Source organism: Pteronotus mesoamericanus, unplaced genomic scaffold (genome assembly GCF_021234165.1).
Source record: "Pteronotus mesoamericanus isolate MK-2021 breed Mesoamerican mustached bat unplaced genomic scaffold, CSHL_Meso_final scaffold_85, whole genome shotgun sequence".
In the NCBI taxonomy this organism is placed as follows: domain Eukaryota; kingdom Metazoa; phylum Chordata; class Mammalia; order Chiroptera; family Mormoopidae; genus Pteronotus; species Pteronotus mesoamericanus.
Window position 1 is genome coordinate 66,453,704 of NW_026555329.1, and position 19,962 is coordinate 66,473,665.

Here is a 19,962-nt window from a genome sequence, read left to right on the forward strand (position 1 = left end):
TGGGAGGTCTTCGCCACCAAGGCACTCAGCTAGCTCCTGGGAGGAGATGTGAGGATGGTGGTGGGGAGCGACTCCCCTCTCAGACAGGCAGCCTTGAGACCTGCCAACAGGGGCTCCGCATGTCCCTCTGCTTCAGGGGGAGACCACCGTTCCTCTCATTGGCGTAAAGACCCTGTAGCTAATCAGCAACAGCAGGTTCTAGCAATCCGTCAGTCAGTCAAAACTCCCACTTGCAGCGTGAGTCACCTTCAATTTCCTGCCTGCCTGCCTCTTTCCTGATTGACCTGATACATTTGGGACCGGTTTTATTGCTTTTGGCAAAAAAACTGCCATTAAGATTTACAGAGCCAAACGCTGGTACAGAGTAATCTTCATAGTAATTTACACAGTGAGTTTCAAAAGATGAAAAGTTAGCATTTCAGAGGTAATTTCATAAAAAGGATTATCAGATTAATCACTGCGTCAATTTAATAGTGGTGTCTAAAATAATTAATTAGCTTTCTTGGAGTCAGCAGTGCAAAAAGGGGCTCTGAAAGGTATAAAAATGGCTGTGTCAGATGGTATGTTTTGGGCAATAGATCTTGAGAGAATTCTCGTTGGAGTTACCCCGTGTGTGGAATGTCTGTCGTGGGTTCTGTGGCACAGACACAATAATACGGGCGGGGGGAGAAGGTGGAACGTTCCGGGAGCGCCAGCGTCTCTCGGAGGCTCCTCGGATGTGCCTGCTGGAGGCTCGTCTGCCCCTGCTGAAAGAAAGCTGACCTGCCACGTGTTGAATTGTCCTGCCACCCCTGGAAGATGTGTCTAGCCACACTGCGTGTTGACAGGCTGCTCTGAGGAGAGCCAGGTGTGAGCTGCAGCCCACTTGTGAAATTACCTGGGAGAGCTGAGATGGAATGAGATCGGCTGGGTCAGGGCTACAAACAGCCTGAAGGTTTCCATAGCAACACAGCACTCAATCAGCCGCCACGTGTTGGGGGGCAAGGCTGTGTCCTCAGTGGGAGGTGTGGGTTGCCTGCAAAAAAAAAAAAAAAAAAAGATATGTTGTAGTCCTAATCCTTATTCCTCAGAATGTGACCTTATTCAGAGACACAGTCTTTACAGAGGGAATCAAATTAAAATGAGGTTATTAGGGTGGTCCCTAGCCCAATATGACTGCTGTCCTACTAAAATGGGAAAATTTGATCCCCACCCACCTACTCAGAACTGCATGTGAACAAGAAAGCAGCGATCAGGGTGATGCTTCTATAAGCCAAGGCTGCCACCAGATCTAGAAGAGGGGCCTGGAGCAGATTCTCCCTCAGATCCCACAGAAGGAACCAGCACTGCCTGCCCTACACCTTGATCTTGGACTTTTAGCCTCCGGAACTGTGTGACAATAAATTTCTGTTGTTTAAGCCACCTAGTTTGTGGTACTTCCATATGGCTGACCTAGGGAACTAATTCAGTGGGGCATTGCGGAGACTTGAGTGTCATTGTTTTTAACATTCCTGTATTTTTTTAAAGACTATTTTTTACAGCAGTTTTAGGTTCCCAGCAAAACTGAGAGGAAGGTACAGTGATGTCCCGTATACCCCCAGCCCCCACATAGGCACAGCCTTCCCGACGGTCAACATCAGGCACCAGAGCGGTCCATTTGTTACAGTCGATGAACCTGCACTGACTCATCATTCTTGCCCAGAGTCCAAGGTTCACATTAGGGTCCTCTCCCGGTGGTGTACACCTATGGGTCTGCATAAATGTATAATGACATATGTCCACCATTATGGGATAATATGGAATAGTTTCACTGCCCTAAAAATCCTCCCTATTCATCTGCCCTTCCTCTAACCCTGGCATCCACTGATTTTTTTACTATCTCCATAGTTTTGCCTTTGCCAGAATATCATATCGTTGGGATCATATAGTACTTCGCCTTTTCAGGCTGGCTTCTTTCACTTAATAATAATATTCATTTAATGTTCTGCCATGTCTTTTCATGGCTTCATAGCTCATTTCTTTTTAGCACCAAATAACATTCCATTGTTCAGATGTACCACAGTTTACCCATTTCTATACTTTTTCTTTAAAAATATTAAAAAAAAAATCAGCTCAGGACAGAATGAAAAGATATGACAAATCTGGATGGTAGGTAAAAGACTATTCTCAATACTTTCTCACAAAGAATTATAGAGACTCACCTTCTTCCTCCTGGGAAGGCTGACTGGGTAGGTTCCGAGCTGGCGCTGAGGGCCTGCGGCCTCTGCCTGCGGGCGGCCTGCTGCAGAGAACAAGCTGGTGGGCCAACGGGGCTCCAATGCCGTTTGTGTATCCGGGTCCAGCTGGATAGGTGTTTTGATTACACAAGCTTAAAACAATACATGGCTTTCGGTCCCAGCATTTCTACTTTGAATGTGATCTTCTGGACAGTGTGGTTCAGCTGGTTGGGGTATCATACTGCAACCAAAAGTTTGCGGGTTCGATCCCAGGTCAGGGCACATAGCTAGGTTGCGGGTTCGATCTCTGGTCTGGGCGCATATGGGAGGTAATCAATTGATGTTCCTCTCTCACATTGATGTTTCTCTCTTTTCCTTCTCTCTAAAAGCAATAAAAAAAGTCCTCAAGTGAGGATTAAAAAAAAAAAAAAGAAAAAAGAAAGAAAATTCAGCCTTGTAAGGTTGTGAGGATCAAGTACAAGGATATTGAAATGACCTGGAAAGTGCCAGAACATCAGTAGGTATCTGGTTAGATGCTCCCTAGGCCATGCTGAGCTTCTGTCACCAGCCTGGGAGAAGCCCTGGTCCCAGAAACAGAGCCATACCAACTACTGGCCCTCTTCTCACCTCATACCAACTACTGGCCCTCTTCTCACCTCAGAAGGGAGAAGCTGACCCTATGAGGGTCTCTCTCTTTGGGGTCGGCTTCCCCCAACCTTTGTAGCCTGGGGTGCTCTCTAGGAGAATGATGGTCAGTTCCTTCAGAAAGGACATGGTTATGGTTTTAGATAAATACTTTCATGCCAGCAGGGGCTGTTCTGTTTCAACTCAAAAAGGGAGCTCACTGGGCCGAATTTTCACAGATTGGACCATGTTCACCTATTATCCAATGTTTAAGAAGGAATTGGTTTTCTTTCTTTTAAAGATTTTATTTATTTATTTTTAAAGAGAGGGGAAGGGAGGGAGAAAGAGAGGAAGAAAAACATCGATGTGAGATTGGTTGCCGTTCACACGCCCCCAACTGGGGACCTGGCCCACAACCCAGGCATGGTTGGGCCTGACTGGGAATTGACCCAGTGACCTTTTGGTTCACAGGCTGGTGTTCAACCCATTGAGCCACACCAGCCAAGGCAGGAATTGGTTTTCTGTTGTAACACTGCTTGGCCTGTGTATACTTCAGACTGAAAAAAAGGCCCCTAAATGATTCCCTAAATTACTCCCCTATTACACAACTGGAACGTTTTTGCCAACAGTCAGGGAAATGGGACGAAATCACTTACGCCCAGGTGTTTTTGTCTGTACACACTAAGGATTCAGCAAGGAAAGGGAACCATTTAATGAGGCAGAGAAGGGAAACTGCTTCAAAACTCCTCCCTGATAGTAAGACACAGGAAGAAAAGGAAAAGGAGGAAACCAGTCTCTTTAATGCCCTGAACACAGGGGATACACGATTAGCAGCAGGAAGACTTTCCCCATCACCACGCCTGCTGCCAGGCACCCCTGAACTAGGGCCCAGACGGGCAACAGCTCTGGCCCTGTCTGATGAAGGAGTAGTCTCCCCCTCAAAGACCTGGCAGGGTGGCCGATTTGGTGAGGGAGCGTCTCTATCTGGAGCAGGACAACTCCCTTTGAGGCAATACCCTATAAGCATATAAACCAAAGCTGCTGTTGGGCCCCTACTTTGTTTTCCACTTCAGATTTACTGAATTGGAAGAATTCCAACCCCTCACATAGGAAGGGTCCTCCAAAAATGGCAGAGCTTATCAGCTCCATTTTTTGGCATTCACCATCCAAACTGGGCAGATGTGCAGGTTCTCCTTTACGTCCTGCTCACAGCAGTTGAAAGGTGGCTAGTTCTAAATAAGGCTAAAGAAGAGGCTCATCGCCCCCATTAAGAGAACCCTAACAAAACCCCCAACCCAGCTGGGGCAATTCTCTTGACAGAGTCCAACTGGGTTTTGAATAGCAGGGACATAGCCTTCCTGGAGCATTACAAAATGTGCATATTAGAAGGGCTTCAGAAGGGCGTGCCCAAACAGAAGACACCGATGACCTCCGGGTGCATGATCAGGACAGGGAGTGAAGCTTCCACAGCTGTGGAAAAAGCTTCCACAGGCTTCCATAGGCTGAGGAATAGGAGTCTGAGGAGGGGCAACAAGGTGAGAGGGGGAGCAGCCAACTGAATTGAATCCTTCAGTGAGAGATTTACTTCAAACTGCCTTGTCGTCCACAACCCTCCTGGGGAAGAAGAGCGGAAGCTCCTTCCTCACAACACTTTAGGGGGCTGAGCCCCAGCCCCGGCTTCAGCTTCAGTCCCGTGCCCTGTGGTGTCTTCCCTGCTCCCCTCTGCCTCTTAGTCTCAGAGGACACAGCATATGCGCAGGGCTAGTCCCCACTGCCAGAGGAGGGTGTGTGGGAATTTAGGGGAGGCCTCCAGGTCTAGGAACTCAGGCTCCTGGACTGTCGCCGGCTGGGCAGTTGGCCTGCTCTCTGTCTTTCCTTCTGGACTTAGGCGCAGGTTCTCCCCCGCAAGAGCACGGCGCGCCAGGAGCAGAACCCGCAAATCCTAGACTTGGGTTTGGAGGGAGAATTCGACCACTTTTCTCATCTTTTCAACGAGTGTAATTTATTTCCTGCTTTTAGACATTCCTGTATGTCCTCCCCGGGAGCTCTCAGATCCCGTGTTGGGATTTTGGACCTGGAATAGGGAACTGAGGAGGGCTGAGGGACAGTGGGATGCAGGAAGCAGATATCTTAGATATAAGCTGTTTCAGGGCACCACTTTTATTAATTTGGGAAGTAAATTGTTTGGCAACTTGGATTCTAAACTGGTGTAATCGCTGACTCTCGCCCGGGAGGGAAGTCAAGCCCAGATGGTGCCATCCAGCTCCCGTGCACTCTGGCAAGGTCACTGGAAGGGCCAGCTGGCGGCTTTCTTGTTATTGTAGAGTTATTTTATTTTATTCTTTAACATTCTACTGATTAAAGTCCTTAAATCTCAAGAGGCCAGATGGAAGCCAAATAATATAGTCCTTTTGGTTTCCTTTTAATGAGATCAGGATTGAGAGAGGACTCGGAATGGAGGTGGAGGAGCCCAGCTGGGTACCCTGGTACCAGAAGGCTTTGCTTGATTTGCTTCCATCCTCTTCACTGCAGGGAGTGTAGTCAGTCCCTATTTTCCAGAAGACTCTTGTAATGGTTTCCACTGGAGTTTGTGCTTCACAGGCTTCAATTAAAATTTGGCCCAGCGTGGGGGGTGGGGAGGCTAAGAGACCTGTTAGGACATTTGACCCTGAGAGCCCCTAAAGCCTCCTGTCACTGGGGTGGGGGAAGCAGGTGGCTGGTTGGCATAGGAGTGTGGCGGGGCCACTGAAGATGCGCTGTGCTGCCTCTAGGGCCTGCTGCCTGCGGACTAACAGTGCGGTGCAGCTTTAGGACCTGTTCCGAGCAGCCCACAGCGGCCCGGCCAGGGGGCTCCCAGCTCGGCTGGGCTGGAAGGGTCCGCCGCAGCCGTCCTGGGCCTCAGCCAAGCGGACGCAGGATGGAGGCTGCTGAGCTGCTGCAGCTGCACCCGCGTCTGCCCTGGGCCTGCCAGGCGGTGCCTCGCCCTCACGTTCATCCACTGAAGGCGCTGAGGGACGGCAGGCCGGCCCGGCAGGTCGCCTCAGCCAGGTGTGCGTGCTCCGGAAGCGGCCGCAGGCAGGCAGGCAGGCTGGCTTTGTAGAGAGGGGCCCCCACAGCCCCAGGACCTCCCACGGGGCCTCTTAGAGTCTCACTCTAAGTTGTCACCATGTTATTTAGCAAGCAGTTTAGCACCAGCTGTGTACAGAACCCCATATTACACTCTGGGGAGCGAAAAGGAAACAGGAAATGTGTTGGCCCTTGAGGATATTCTAAAATGGTCAGGAAACACAAATCTACGCACAAAGTGACCTGAAAACAAATCCAGCCCGACAGTGCGTATTTATGATGCATAAACCATGAGGCTTCAAAAAATGGGGCAGGGGAGGCCAATCAGAGGTGACAGTAAAAGTTCAAGAACCCTAGCTTGCGGGGGACACCTGTAACCCAGGGAGATGTTTACTACTGAGCTAAAGGCAGGCCTCATCCCCCCGCCCCGCAGCACGTCGGAAGCCTGCGCCTGCGCACACGGTGCTGCCCGCAGGTCGGGTGTCCGTGCGCCCTCAGTCGCCCGGCTGGACCAGTGGCGCTCAGAACTGAGTGTACCACTGAGTGTGAATCACCAGAGGACCTTGTTATAAAGTGTAGACTGTGGGGCCCCACCCCTATGGGTTCTGCTTCAATAAGTTGGGGTGAGCCCAAATCGTCTTTTTAAATAAGCTCCACAGGTGGCTGTTGTAAGAGCTGCTGCGACCACACTTTGGGCATCATTCTTTTAGGAGCTCAGGCCACAGCCTTTCCCTAAAATCCTCAGGAAGGGAACATTAAGGAGAGGATTTTCCAGTTTAAGACTCTTCCACAGGGCTGCGCCTCCCCACCCCCCTTCCCCACCACGCACGCAGGCAAGCCACGCAAATCCACCCACCACCCCGCGCACACACCCCCGTCCTGGGCCAGAACCCGGGGGAGGCGTCTGTCGTCTGTGACGCAAGACAGGGACAATGTGAGACGAGGCGGTGAAGCAGAGAGCCGGTGACAGCCGAGGGCTCGCGGCGCGCTTCTGTCGTTAGAGACAACGTGCGTCATTGCCTCACTCTGGCCTCGGCTGCGCGGGAAGGCGAAGGCCCCTGGCTATTGTTCCTTTAGCAGCTCTGCTGTGAAACAGCCTCTCACCTCGCCTCTGAGATTTATTGATTTCATTTTGCAGACGGGGAAAACAGATACTGGGAAGGGAAGTGATTAGCCAAAGGTGAAAGCAGCAAGGTTCTGAGCATACTAAGTGTTCAATAAATTCGCCGATGGGCAAGGAAGGGCGGAAATGACGCTGAAGTGCTGCGGCCAGCTTCCCCCTTCCGAGGCCCTGCGCAATGGCTGGGGAGGGGGCAGAGGCCGGGGCAAGACTGGACTGGCCCTTTGCTCTCCGAGGGCTGGACCCGCAGAGGAGTGGCCTCCTGCTTCCTGGACCCTTGTTGGTGCCCCCACGCCCCTCCCCAGCTAGGGCAGAGCAGGAGAGCGGCAAACCAAAGCGACCACTGAAGGGGTGTGAAAACCTCCCTCATCGGGGTAACCGTTGGCCCAGCTGTGGAAAGGCTAACATCTGGCACGTGGCACAGAGTAACCTCCTGAATCCAGAGAGAAGCTGGCAAAAGCCAGTGGAGCTGGTGCTTGAAGAGCCACAGGGTGCAGAAGGAGGAGAGGCCGTTAGTAACCTTCCTCCCTCTCCCTGCCCAGGACCAGGGGACACAGGTCAGCCACAGCCTTTGTGGAGGACAGAATTTAGGAAGAGAAGTTCCTCCCAGGGTTCCCAGCTGGGACTCCTACAGTTCCCAGAAAGCTTCTAAACAGTCCTCCCCCGCGACAGACTTCCTCTCACCCCCTGGCCTCCGTCCTCGGCCCTCGGCCCTCGGCCGCCCCACCCCTCAAGCCACTCTGATGCTTTCCTAAGACCCAGAGAGCTCAGTGAGGGGTGCCCACCAAGGTCCCGCGTGGACGAGGAAGAGGGAGGGGCAGTTGAACTTGAGAAGGGTCCTCTAGAAACATGGCCACAGAGTCTGCGTTCTGGGCGGTGGCGAGGGATCCAGGAAGCTTTAGGATGAGGGGCTTAGAGGCTTCGTGAACTACTCCCAGCTGCTGAGCCTATGGTAGGGGATGAAAAATGGTCACGTTTCTTTTGCCCACAACTCCCCATTTTACCAGAAAGTAGTGTTCAGCAGCCTAGGCGTCACCGAGAGGCAGTGACAGCAGCGTTGCTGCTGAGGGCACTTGTGGTGTCAGGCAAAGGGCCCTACTGGCACTGCCTGGACTTCTGCTCCCACTGGGGCCGAGGTGTTGTCCTCTAGCCAAGGGCCACCAGATGAGGGAGGGAGACAGGGAGTGAAGGGCACACCCTGGCTGCTTCTGCTTCCCCCGCAGCTCAAAGCTCTTTAGAACACCAATTCTTCAGTGTGTGGTGGGGGAGAGGGAGGAGAGGGGGGTCCTGGGGAGGGGTGAGGGACTGAGGGCTGGGAGAGTGGGGTCAATGGGAGGAGTGGGGCCTGCTAAGCCAGGATCTGCCCAGAGACTGAGATGCCAGAGGCCTCAGGATTCAAGCCAGGAGCATGTGGTCATTAGGTCCCAGGCTCCTGGTCCCCCAGCTCGCGAGGCCCCCTCAGGAAACCTGGCCCCTTTCCCAACGCCAGCTGTGCAGCCTGGCACCAAGTCCCGCACCCAGGAGAGCCTGCGTGCACGCGGCTGCTCAGGGGACTGGATGCGTGACTCACTCCTCCTTGCTAATCACTCCCCTCTCCTCTGCCTCGCATCTCACGCAGCCTTCCTTCCCCGGGAGAAAAGCATGCCCATCTGACACTTTGCCTGTCCTTGCCGCTGCCCCTGCTCTGTGCCATACCCCCCAGCCCTGGCCTCCATCCTGCTCCAACCTCCACCACGACAACTGTCCCACGTGGCCGGCCCTATCCCGTCTGCTGTCACGGTGAGCCTGGCACTGGGCAGGCATGCTGCGTGTCCTCCTGCTCACTTCCACACTGCGGGCCCAGACCCCCAGCCTGGAGGCTTCTATTGAGAGGAGTAGCAGAGTGCAGTGGCCAAACGTTCCCTTTTCAGGCCACCGTTTGGCTTTTTCAGGACTGGTGGCCTCTCCCCGAAAGGGAGCCAAGAACAGGATGGCTCCTGGTTTAACTCTGCTTTGACCAGATGCTGGGAGAAGGGACCAGCCCAAGCAGGTCCCAGGACTGTCAAGGATGCCCCTGACCTGGCACCACAGAGCCAGACTTGATGGGGACAATGACCACTTCCTGCAGTGCAGCCCAGGCTCTGGCAGACACAGTCTGAACTTCTAGAGTGGGCGGTGGCACCAGGACCAAGCAGGACACGGGACGCATGCAGGCCCCTCAGGGCTTCTGCAAAATGAGACAGTCCAGCTGTTTGATCCCCAAGACCAAACTGCTAAGTTCTCTGAGCCATAGCAAGGAAAAAAAAGATCTCATCTAACTGCTGAGCAGGCTGCAAAGGAAACACTACTTGTACACCGTGTTTCACAATATAAAGAATTCCTTTGTTCTATTAGGTTAAACACAAAAGTGACTTCGCACACCTGACACCTGGAAGGTCACAGAGGACCCTACACTTAGAAGGGCCCTATGCTTTGTTTAATGCTCTGCTGTTGCTGTTGTCTTTCAATTCTCGAACAAGGGGCCCTGCAATTCCATTTTGCACTGGGTCATGCAAATTATGTAGCTGGTTTTGGCTGAAAATGCTTAGAATGTTGGTCAAGGAGAAGCAGCGTGGATGTGTCTGCAATGGTTTGTTCTATAGGATTTTGGCATCTGGAATACAGAATTTGAACGTGTTCTCATTTTCAGTGCCCAGGGAAGGGGGAGAGGGTGAGCCAGTTAAGAAAGTGCCCAGTGAGCCTGGGCTGGTGTGGCTCGGTTGGTTGGAGCCTCATCCCATCAACCAAAAGGTCGCAGGTTCAATTCCTGGTCCAGTCAGGGTGTATATGAGAGACAACTGATAGATGTTACTCTCCTTCTCTCTCTCCCTTCCTTCCCCTCATTCTAAAATCAATAAGCATGCCCTGGGGTGAGGATAAAAAGAATTTAAAAGAACATGAAGTGCTTGATGAGAGTTAAACTGTTCAAGGGGACCATGAGTCCTATCTGCAGAGCAGTTACTACCCTTGGGGTCAGTCACAGCCACGGCTCTGGGTTTATTCAGACATCTCCTGTAGCAACAGACTGCTGCTGTTGTCTAATATCCATCCTCTCCTTTTCCATAGTGCTAGGATTATTAGCTGGCCATGGCCTTTGGGAATAAAAACTACTTTCCCCAGAGCCCTTTGCAGCCAGATGTGTCCATGTGCTTAAATGCTGGCTAATGGGAGGAACTTACCTTGAAGCATCCGCCGCCATTCAGGAGCCTTAAGAAATAGTGGGTGTGTGTCCTTTCTTCTGAGCCGTGTGGCAGAAACATTTTAAGCGCTTAGACTAAGATTCGAAAGTGTCAGAAAAACATGCTATTTGTTATTTCACAATAGAAATTTACTTAAGAGTAAATTGGCACTTAGTTGTCTTCTACTGTTTAGTACGTTGCATAGGAAGGTTAGAGTAGTGTCCCGTCTTTAAAGGGGATGCTGGTGGGGGGGAGTGGTTAATAAGTAAAACCTCAGGTGTGTTCAACGACGGAGAGCTGAGTAGGGGAAGGGGGCAGCGAGTGACGGCGGAGCCAGTTTCGGGGGGCCAACAGGGATCCAGGGAGGACCTGTTTGAGCTGTTGGTGGCTGGGGGAAGAGCCCTCCCGCAAGACGGGTATGCTCAAACTGTTTTTCATAAGAGGGACCCTCTCACTAAGATTCAGAATTACAGTCACAGCTATCTGCTGTCCTCTCCATCTGCATGGCCCAGTGGCAGCTCCAGCTCAGCACGTGTGACTCTGGCTCCTTGTCCTCCGAGCCCTGTCTGCTGTTGGTGCCCCCAGCTTCGGGCGCGCCTGAAACCTTGGAGTTGTGTGCACCGAGTTCGCGGGCTGTGACTGCTTCTTCCACAAGTGCTCTCCGATCGTCTCGGCCACCTCTGGAGCCCAGGCTCTGGACCCCTGAGTGGCCCCCGGGCCTTCCTGCCTGCAGCTGCTGCAGCTTCTGTCTGTTTTCGAGACGGTGGTCGGCCGCCTCCCTGAAGCACTGCTTTGACTTAGTTCTCCTCTCAAAAAGCTTCAGAATCTCTTCTAGTCCCATCTTCCATGCTCCTCTGAGTACATCTCAGTTGGGATTCCTTGCCATTTTCCAAAGACAGCTCTAACTCTCCTGCCTTCGTGTCCCAAGTTTTGCGGCTGCTTCCTCCTCCTACTGAAATTCAATTGTCACTTCTCCCATGAAGTCTCTCCTCAGCTTCTCACTCAGCAGAGCTTTCTCTTCCTTTGACCCATAAAATTCTGTTTGCACCACTTTCTTTTCTGGACCTTTTCAATTGTAACAGCAATACAACATTGAGAAAAGAATTGAAAATGAAAATGCAATCATCCTTATTCCCATTTCAGCAAGTGAATTCACATCTGAGTCGGGTAAAGGGGGTGGTGAGTGAAAAAAAGATATTCTTTTCCAGTTCTTGGTGATCTGCATGCATATTTTTATATAATTGTAATCACAGTAGACAGACAGCTTTGTTTTTACTTCTACCCAACATTTCCCCCATCTTCCCACAGTCTTTTCAAAGTTATAGGACTTTTAAAAAGGTCAAAAGTCTAAGTGTCTCATTCAAGCGTGTCTCTGACAGGGCTGATCTATCCCTGGGTATTTGGATCTGTCTGGTTTCTCGCTGTTGTACGCTAGAGGCTTTTTGAGTGAAAAAAGGACATCTTAAGTCTTCTCTGTATTCCTAGCACCCAGCAGACTACTTCAGCAAATATTTATTGGATGAGTAGATAAGTAAATGACAAAATGCAAACAATGAGCATCGTTAGGCATCACTTTTTTTCCTGTTGGTTATTTTCCTAGGATATAGTTTCCTGGGTGCGATCACCCAAAGGATGACAGTGTTCGGGGGGCGCTGCGGGCCATTGCACATTGTGGCAGATTGTACTTTTTCAAAAATGGCCACATCAGTATATCCCATCTCACAGGCTGTGATGTGACACATCCCTCCATTGAGAGATGGGGCCTATGTTCCTCCCTTTGAAATTGGTCAGTTCTTTGTAGCTGCTTGGGTCAACAGAACGCGGTGGGAGAAACACAAAGCTTTCAGGTCTTGATTAGAGAGGTAATATGCTTCTGTCCCACCTCCTCCTCTTTCTCAAGGTAGTTGCCCTTGGAATGCAGCCACCATGTTATGAGGAGGCCCAGGCCACATGTGGTGGCTCTGTGCACATCCCGTTAGGTCCCCAGTCGGTGTCGGTCTCCGGACATGAGAATGAACAAGCCTTAAGCTGACTCACTCTTCCAGCCCCGGACATCGTGGGGCAGAAGAGGGCCACCCCCAACGCGCCCTATCTGAATTCCTGACCCATGAAGAGAGAGACTAAGGGGTCATCATTGTTCTGGGTAGTTAGTTATGCATAGTGCTATGTTGTTTGTGTTCCTAAAGGGCTGCCCCAATTGGCAGTGCCACCAGCAGTGGAGGCGGGGCGGCAGGCTCACCAGAACCTCATGGGCGCTGGAGCTTGGTCTCTTTGTGGGCACTTACCCCACACGCTCCACAACTCACCTCCACTTCTGAACAGTGAGCAACTGGAGGGGACGCATCACCGTTCTGGGCAGGCACTTGGCAAGTGCTTGTACGTTTGCACGTTTGTTCAAAGTATACACAACCCGGGTATGCGTTTGAGACCGCCCCGGCCAGGAGGCATGGGCTGTGGCCATGGGCCAGATTAGGGCTGCCTTGATCTCCACATCAGAGAAAGCAGAGTCCAGCGAAGCAGCTCAGGAAATACACTTTGTAGTCCAGTTAGATACACAGATGGAGAAAATGCGAGGGTTTTGGAGAACAGGATAATAGTGTCCTGTGACCAGATCAGAGCCCTCAGCCCTTGCGTTCACCCCAGTTTAGCTCCAGCTGTGAGGGCTTGGGAGCCCAGCAAAGAGAGACTCATGGAAATGCAGAGTGGGCCCCTTGGCCTGTCCTTCTGTGAGTTTAGCTCCAACTGCCAGTTGCCAACTCCTTGCTTCTCTTCTCTGCCATTTACCAGCCAGAGAGCTCTCCACGGTCTTCAGCACGGGAAACACACTCACTGAAAATTCCAATCCTTCTCAAGTGAATTCTGTGTACTTAACCCAATTAGTAATTCAACAAATATTGAGTGAGCGCCTAATACACACCTGCCCTCAAGGAAGCTGCAGTCTAATAGAAACGGCCACCGCTCACAGGTGCCCAGCCATCTGAGAGGGCTGCGGTTCTCCTCGGGTATTTGTTCTAGCGTTGCCCCACTGCTGCACCCGCCAGGAGATGGTCAGGGAGGGCAAGCCAGCAACAGCCACAGGTCCTTGTCTCACCGACATTACTGAGGGTGGGTGTATGGGGAGCGGGGCATGCGTGGGGAAACAGAGTTGTGAGGTGGGAAAATGTGCCACCTTACTCAGAGTGATACAGTAGCTTAAAGGATATATAATTGCTTTGACTACAGGAAATATCTAGTGTCTAATTTAAGAGACACTATTCCGGGGATATGGACTTTGCCTCCAAGTTCTGTCCAAGGCACTTGGTTTAAGTGGGGTCCAACCACCGCATGAAGGTATTTAACTCCAGGAATTTTCAAGATGGCATGAAAAAGACTGTAAAGAATTGGAGCAGAATATTTAACTAGAAGTGAAGCATTGTACTCTATTTTTAAGCGTGGTTAACAAACTTGAGATGGAAGCCACGCTTGTACAACTTTCTCAAACCACCAGGTTTAGGGGCTGGTGGCTGTGGTTCAGACTTCTTTCTGCTAAGTCTCACCTTCTCGAGTTAGCTGGTCTCCTCTGCCCCTCAGGCCGTCCAGTGGATGATACCCCTCCCCATTAGGAACACAAGGGCCTTTCTTTGCAGTTGGAGCTCAGTAAGCTAATGCCTGTATCCTGGGCCAAAACTATCACAGAGCTGCCTGATTCCAGTTTCCGCACCATGTGTTGAGGAAGAACCATGCCTGGCTGCTGCTCCTGAAAAAACAAGTTTTGCCCCCAACAGAGCAGATCACCACCTTCTGACTTTCCTCCTATGGGTCGCAGTTCATGAAAGCAGAGTCTGATTCAGGGTTGTTATTTTTTCCCTCTAGTTTAGAAATGGGAAAGGAAGGAGAATATGTTTTCTTGGTCGACCAGAAAGCCCAGCCTCCGGGCTACAAGGACGGTACTGTTTATGACTGGGCAGCGGCCAGGTCTGGGGTTGGGGAGGGACGGAGGGAGGAAGCGGCCGATACAGCTGGGCTAGGATGGCTGGGGTAGATGTGAGTGTGTCAAGGCCATGAGACAGTCGTTTCCCAATGCCAAAGGGAGCGTTTCCTAGATTTACACTAATACATAATTTTGAAGGACTTTTTATAGCCATTTTTTTTCACTACCCCAAAGCACTGTCATCCAATATTCTCACTTTAAGCTTCTCAATGATCTTTGGTATAGAGTATATTTATCTTAATCAGAAATCACAGTATAAAAAGTAATTGCCCTGCCCCAATCAGTGACAAAGCTCAATCCTCCCAATTACAGCCCATTTAGGCTACTGGCTCTTCTAGTTAGACAGACTTTGGGAATATCCGTTTTATTTTGGGTACATGGAAAAATTTACTTAGAGCTTTAAATCCACCCATAGCAGTGCCTGGGTGTGGCTTTGATATGAAGTATCTTTGAAGTCACTGCTGTCCTAGGTGGTCAGGGTTCCGAAGGCACACTAAGCTGTTCTCCACGCCTACCTGTCTGTATCGGACTCTTCCTGATCCCAGCTGAGGTGCCTTCCCCGCAGAATCCTTAACCTGCCCCCGGGGTCAGTGTAGTTCATTCGCTGTGGAAACAAAGTTATGGATGGCCATCCAGGGATCAAATTAGAGGGTGGCTCAGAGCTGTGCCTAATAATCCTGCAGACTTGGCAGAAAGCCACCGGCATACCCTGTGCGAGACGCGGCAATGTCACTGGGGCCAAGATGCTGACTGTGCAGAGCCCTCTCACTCTAAGTGTGCAGACAAGTTCCCACACAGATCTTTCCCAGCAGCCTTCTTGCCAGATGGCTCAGCCCTCTGCTGCCTATCCTCACACACCGTGTAGGGATGGCTGGGATAGAAGCCACCCGGACAGATGGGTGAACCAATAGCTTCTCCCGTCTCTCACAGTGGACCCTGTAGCATTTGGGACAATGTGCTGCCAAGTGCGACGGCCCCAGCGCAGCTCACTATGGAAGACCCCTGAGGGTACATGGAATGGGCTGTGTGATTTCCCTAAGGCCTTGACTTTCCATTTTCAGGCAGTCCCTCTGCTGCAGCCATCCAGTCCTGGGGATGCTACCGCCTCCTCAGCTTTGCCACCAAGGGGAAGCCAGAGGAGAATGCAAGCCCTCCTCAAAAAATAAGCCTGAAGGCTTCATCAAGGCTTCAACAGCAGGACAGCTTGAACTAGTAAAAAACCTCAATTATTTTATGAGGATGAGGCAAGATACAGGACATACTGTTAAGAGAGACCTGAAGCCACTTCTGAGTCCATTCATATGACTGCTGAGTGCCAAACAAGGGGCACAGATCACCCCAGGGGAGAAATGACTGCCAGCTGGAGCAGTCAGGACCAGCTCCAGAAAGTAGCAGGTTTAATTAGAGTGAAGTCTCAAGGCAGGAGTGGACTGCGGAGGGGGTCGGGGCATCCCCAGAGAGCGATCAGGATGACCAGGAGGCGGCACGCAGGGAGCCCCGCAAGGAGCAGCCGGCACCGGCTGGAGCCAAGGGTCGGGGTGGATGAGGCTAGCTTGGGGCCAGATTGTGGAGGGCTTTAAATGTCAGGCTAAGGAATTTATCAGGGGAACGAAATGATCAAACAGGTGTTTTAGGGAGATGAATTTGAAGAGAATGTGCAGGATGAATTGGAAAATCTGGAAGCATGGCAGCAGTTCGGAAGCTGTGAGATTAATTAGGCCGTTGCAACAGTCCTGTGTGAGTTGATAAGGGTGTAAATGAGCACAGTGGCAGCAGGAATGGAGAGGGACAGCTGCAAGAAACACTGTTAAGAAAGAATGGATGAGGTCTGCTGCCTGATTGGATTGGGGACCCAGGGAGCTCAAGGAATCAAAGATGACACCAGCATTTTGAGCATGGGCAACTGCTAATACAATGCAGAGAAACAGGGATGTCAGAAGAGGGAGCTGGTTTTGGCAGACATGCATCCTGTTCCAGATACAGAGAGTCTGTGGGTATCTAAGTGGAAATGCCTGACAGGTCACAGGAAATGTAACACTAGAGCTCAGGAGAGATGTATTGGTTGGCGATGAACTTGAGAATCAAGTGCACAGAAGTGATAAATGAAGTCGTGGAATGAACGAGATCTCTAAAGAAAAGCATACATAATACAGTGAAACACATGACAAAGGCTGACCTTTGAGGAATGCCCACGTTTAAAGAATTTATACTACAAAGCTGAGTTTAGAAGTGCCATCCACATGCTGCCAGTCTTCATCATTAAAGTAACAGTTTAAAGTATGCATCAGTTTCATGTCTCGATAGGAACTAAATTATAAACACCTAACTATGCCCCTAAAATAAATTTGGCTGAATTCAAGGCTGGTATTCATAGAAAAAAGAATAAATGATACAGTGAACATAATCTAGAAGATTAGTGGATTTGAGCCCACAAGGATGAGTCAAGCAATAAAAACGTTATGAAAAATATCGTATAAATAACATTTAATTAGAGAAAAGTAGATATCTACTCATTTTAATACAGGACCAAAAAGTTTACCGCATTTTCCATGCACTGTCTTCCTGAAATGTGAATTTTTAATAAAGGCTGTATTAAAGTATAAGCTGGCTCAAACATTTATGAAAAGTTACATAGGAAAGCTACCCACTAAACTTAGCATGCAAACAGAGTACATCTTCTTTTTTATGCCTAGTCTTTTTATATGGTTATTTACAGTATATTGCATTTTTGACATTCACTTAAAAAATAAGAGTCTAGTTTTAAGTTTTTGGACTAAAAGCTGCCTTAAGTCCTATACTTTTTAATGTATTGCTAACATTTCTCTCATAGTTGCTTTTAATAGAGAATATGCATCTGAATAGCCTAGCAGCAAAGAAACTGTTTTTCTAGGACACCTTTACCAACTATTGAAATAACAGACTGAGATCTCAACATGTCCTTATATTTAACATGTTTGATATTTTCTTCTAAAATATCATAGCAAACATAGCAACATACATCAAAAGCTGTTAAAAGATAGAAACATCCTTTCCTGTGGACACAGGACTTTTAAAAAACAGAAACAACTTTTTGAAAAAGAGAATTTACAAAATTACACAAAATGGGCTGCACAGGTAGTACTGACATGCGGTTACTCAGAACGTACTGGCTTTAGGTATTTCCAGGTGACGGGAGCAGTCAAGTGTATCAGTCCAGAAAACACATGCAATTGCTGGCTGGCCTTGGAGATGTCACATACACACATAAGAAAATAAAGATGGAGAGTCAAGCAAAACTTACAAACCTAGTAACTTCTTACTCTCCAGATATTTAAAACACACCTAAAAAATTTAAATGTAAGAAATCATATGATCTTAAAGGGAACTCTTAAAATCGTACAATATTATGGAATCCAATTTTTTAAAATGGAGGATATAGAAATGCCTCTTAGAAAATTTCACCCATCTGACTTGTTATGGAAACCAAAGTAGTAGTTTTCTTGATGTCCTCAGCTTCTTAACTAAGACCCAAAGAGTTAACTCTGTCAGCTAAATTTAATACCAGAGTTGACTTTTTAAACACAATACTGTCAAACTTTTTTCAATTATATTTTAAAAATACATGTGAATTAACACATTACTTAGAAGTTGATCTCATTTTTTAAATACGGGGCCTGGGCTGATTTGCCAAACATTGGGGAAAGAAAGAGATTAAAAAATTAAAAAAAGTTAGCAATTTGCTTGTTTTTTGTATATTTATACTAAATAATGTAATTGAAAAATCAATTTTTGTGGGGAAGAATCAGATGATTCTTATTTGGAAGTTAAAATGAAAAAGGACTCATGTTTATTGAATTAAGGGGCAATTACACTGTTTTGGGTCAACAACAATCCGAAAAGTTACAGTTTTGTAAGCAACGGAAAAACCTGAAATGTGGGTAATGTCTCTTGATATAGAAGATACAGGACACACTTTCACAAGGAAGTTTTAAAATAGGTAATTTTTTGTTAAATCTAGTCTGTAACACACACACAATGTGTCATAAAACAAGAGGCGGAGACTCAGAGGTGCTTTGGTTCAACTTCTGATTCAGTAAGATAAAAGTCCGAATGTTTGGAATTAAATGGTCCACTACTCGCCAAAAATCCACAAAATATTCACACCGGATAGACCAAGATTAACTCTCCTATAAAGGAAAAAAGAAAAAGTTTCAGTGGAATTGATTGCCAAGCACTGAAGGTCTTTTCACAAATAACTAAAACAAGGAGTACATGTTTAATTGATAATATTTAACATCATTCTGTAATAAGGTATGGTACACATATATAGCTTATCGGGTGAATTCTAGTAACAGTAATTACTTTCTTAACTGTGCTTACAATCTGAATTTATTTATTCTAAATTGACCTCTACTGTGGAGAGTAATACAATTGTATTCAAAGTATGAGGGGAGGTGAGGAGGGCTCTAAGAGAGATAAATTACCTATCTAATGGAGAAAGAAATCAACCCACTATGTCCAACACTGAAGAATCAAGAGAGGGCTGCGGGCCTGTTGTCTGGAACCACAGGAGCAATGCCAAGGAAAAGCTGCAGGAGTTTCAAGTGGTCAACTTTGGGAAGTGGACTGGGGCAATACAGGGAACCTCATATTTCTGTTATAACCTTGGAGCATTATGTGACTTTAAAAATTATCAGTACGTACCTATTTTGATAAAAAAATAAAAAAACATATAACCATGTTTCCCTATTTCTTCATACCCTCACTAACGCTGCAAATAATAAACTGCAATTTGATAGAAAAATGTTTTAATTTGGGCCTGTTGGTATACAAGGCTAAGCATCTTTTCATGTTTACTAACCATCTGCCTGACATTTTCTATGAAAAAATCTTTCACGTCTTTGATCATTTTCTATATTTTTCTTTTTTAATTAACTTATATCTGCTCTTTATATGTGATAAGTATTACCTTGGATTTGCTGTATGTGTTGCAATTATAATGTTTTGTCTCAGTTTATCATTTAGCTTTAAACTTTATTTATGGTGTCTTTCACTGAACAGAACACTTAAATTACTGGGTGGTCAGTTCTGTCTAGATTTCTCTCCCTTTTGGACATAAAACATTCATCTCATTCCAGTAATGGCACAAATATGTGGCATTAAATTGAGAATGTTTTTGGATCAATCTGCTGACTTGTGGGCATGATTCCAAATTGACTATATTTGAGCCACTCACTATTTCCTTTAAGATACAGGATAGTAGTTTTTAACCATTTGGTTATATTAGAATATATTAAAAAGATTAACCAATCATATTCTTAAAGTTAATTTCAAAGTTTTTCCCCCTTGGTTAAAAAACCCCAAGTAAATAAAATACAAAGTAGTCTTAGTCAAAAAAGTTTCATTGTAAGTTGAACATTTAGAGAGGTAAGCACTTCAAAAATTGTATCAATTGTTTTGGTTTTTTTGGCCTCTGAGTGAATAACTTCCACTGAGTACTGTTATTAAAATTTTTACATTTTTATGCACACGACGAATTGTACATGGCACTCAGCACACACTTCACGCTATTGTATTATGGCAGATCAATTATGCATCAAAATGTCAATTTGGATCTAGAGGAAAAGATACATTTTTAATTAAAACTAAAAACTAAAAATTCATTATTTAAAATATTTCTAAACTAATTCTTCACTTCAAAGTAACCTTCCAGAAATTTTGTTAAGTGAGAATTACAAACACGTAATTCTTCAAATATATATGTATGCATATGCTTTATAACTAAATACTGCTAGAAATTTTAGAAAAAAA

At 47.7% G+C, this 19,962-nt stretch overlaps 1 protein-coding gene across 1 annotated transcript in view; it reads right to left on the bottom strand.

Annotated features, from left to right (window-relative positions):
- Positions 1–16,687: 16,687 nt before the first annotated feature.
- Positions 16,688–19,962, bottom strand: part of TMEM209 (transmembrane protein 209) — a 32,924-nt gene continuing 29,649 nt past the window's right edge. The window contains exon 15 of the mRNA XM_054564039.1: positions 16,688–18,338. Coding sequence (XP_054420014.1) covers positions 18,284–18,338 — 55 coding nt within the window. The 3' untranslated portion in view covers positions 16,688–18,283. The remainder of the gene's footprint in view (positions 18,339–19,962) is intronic.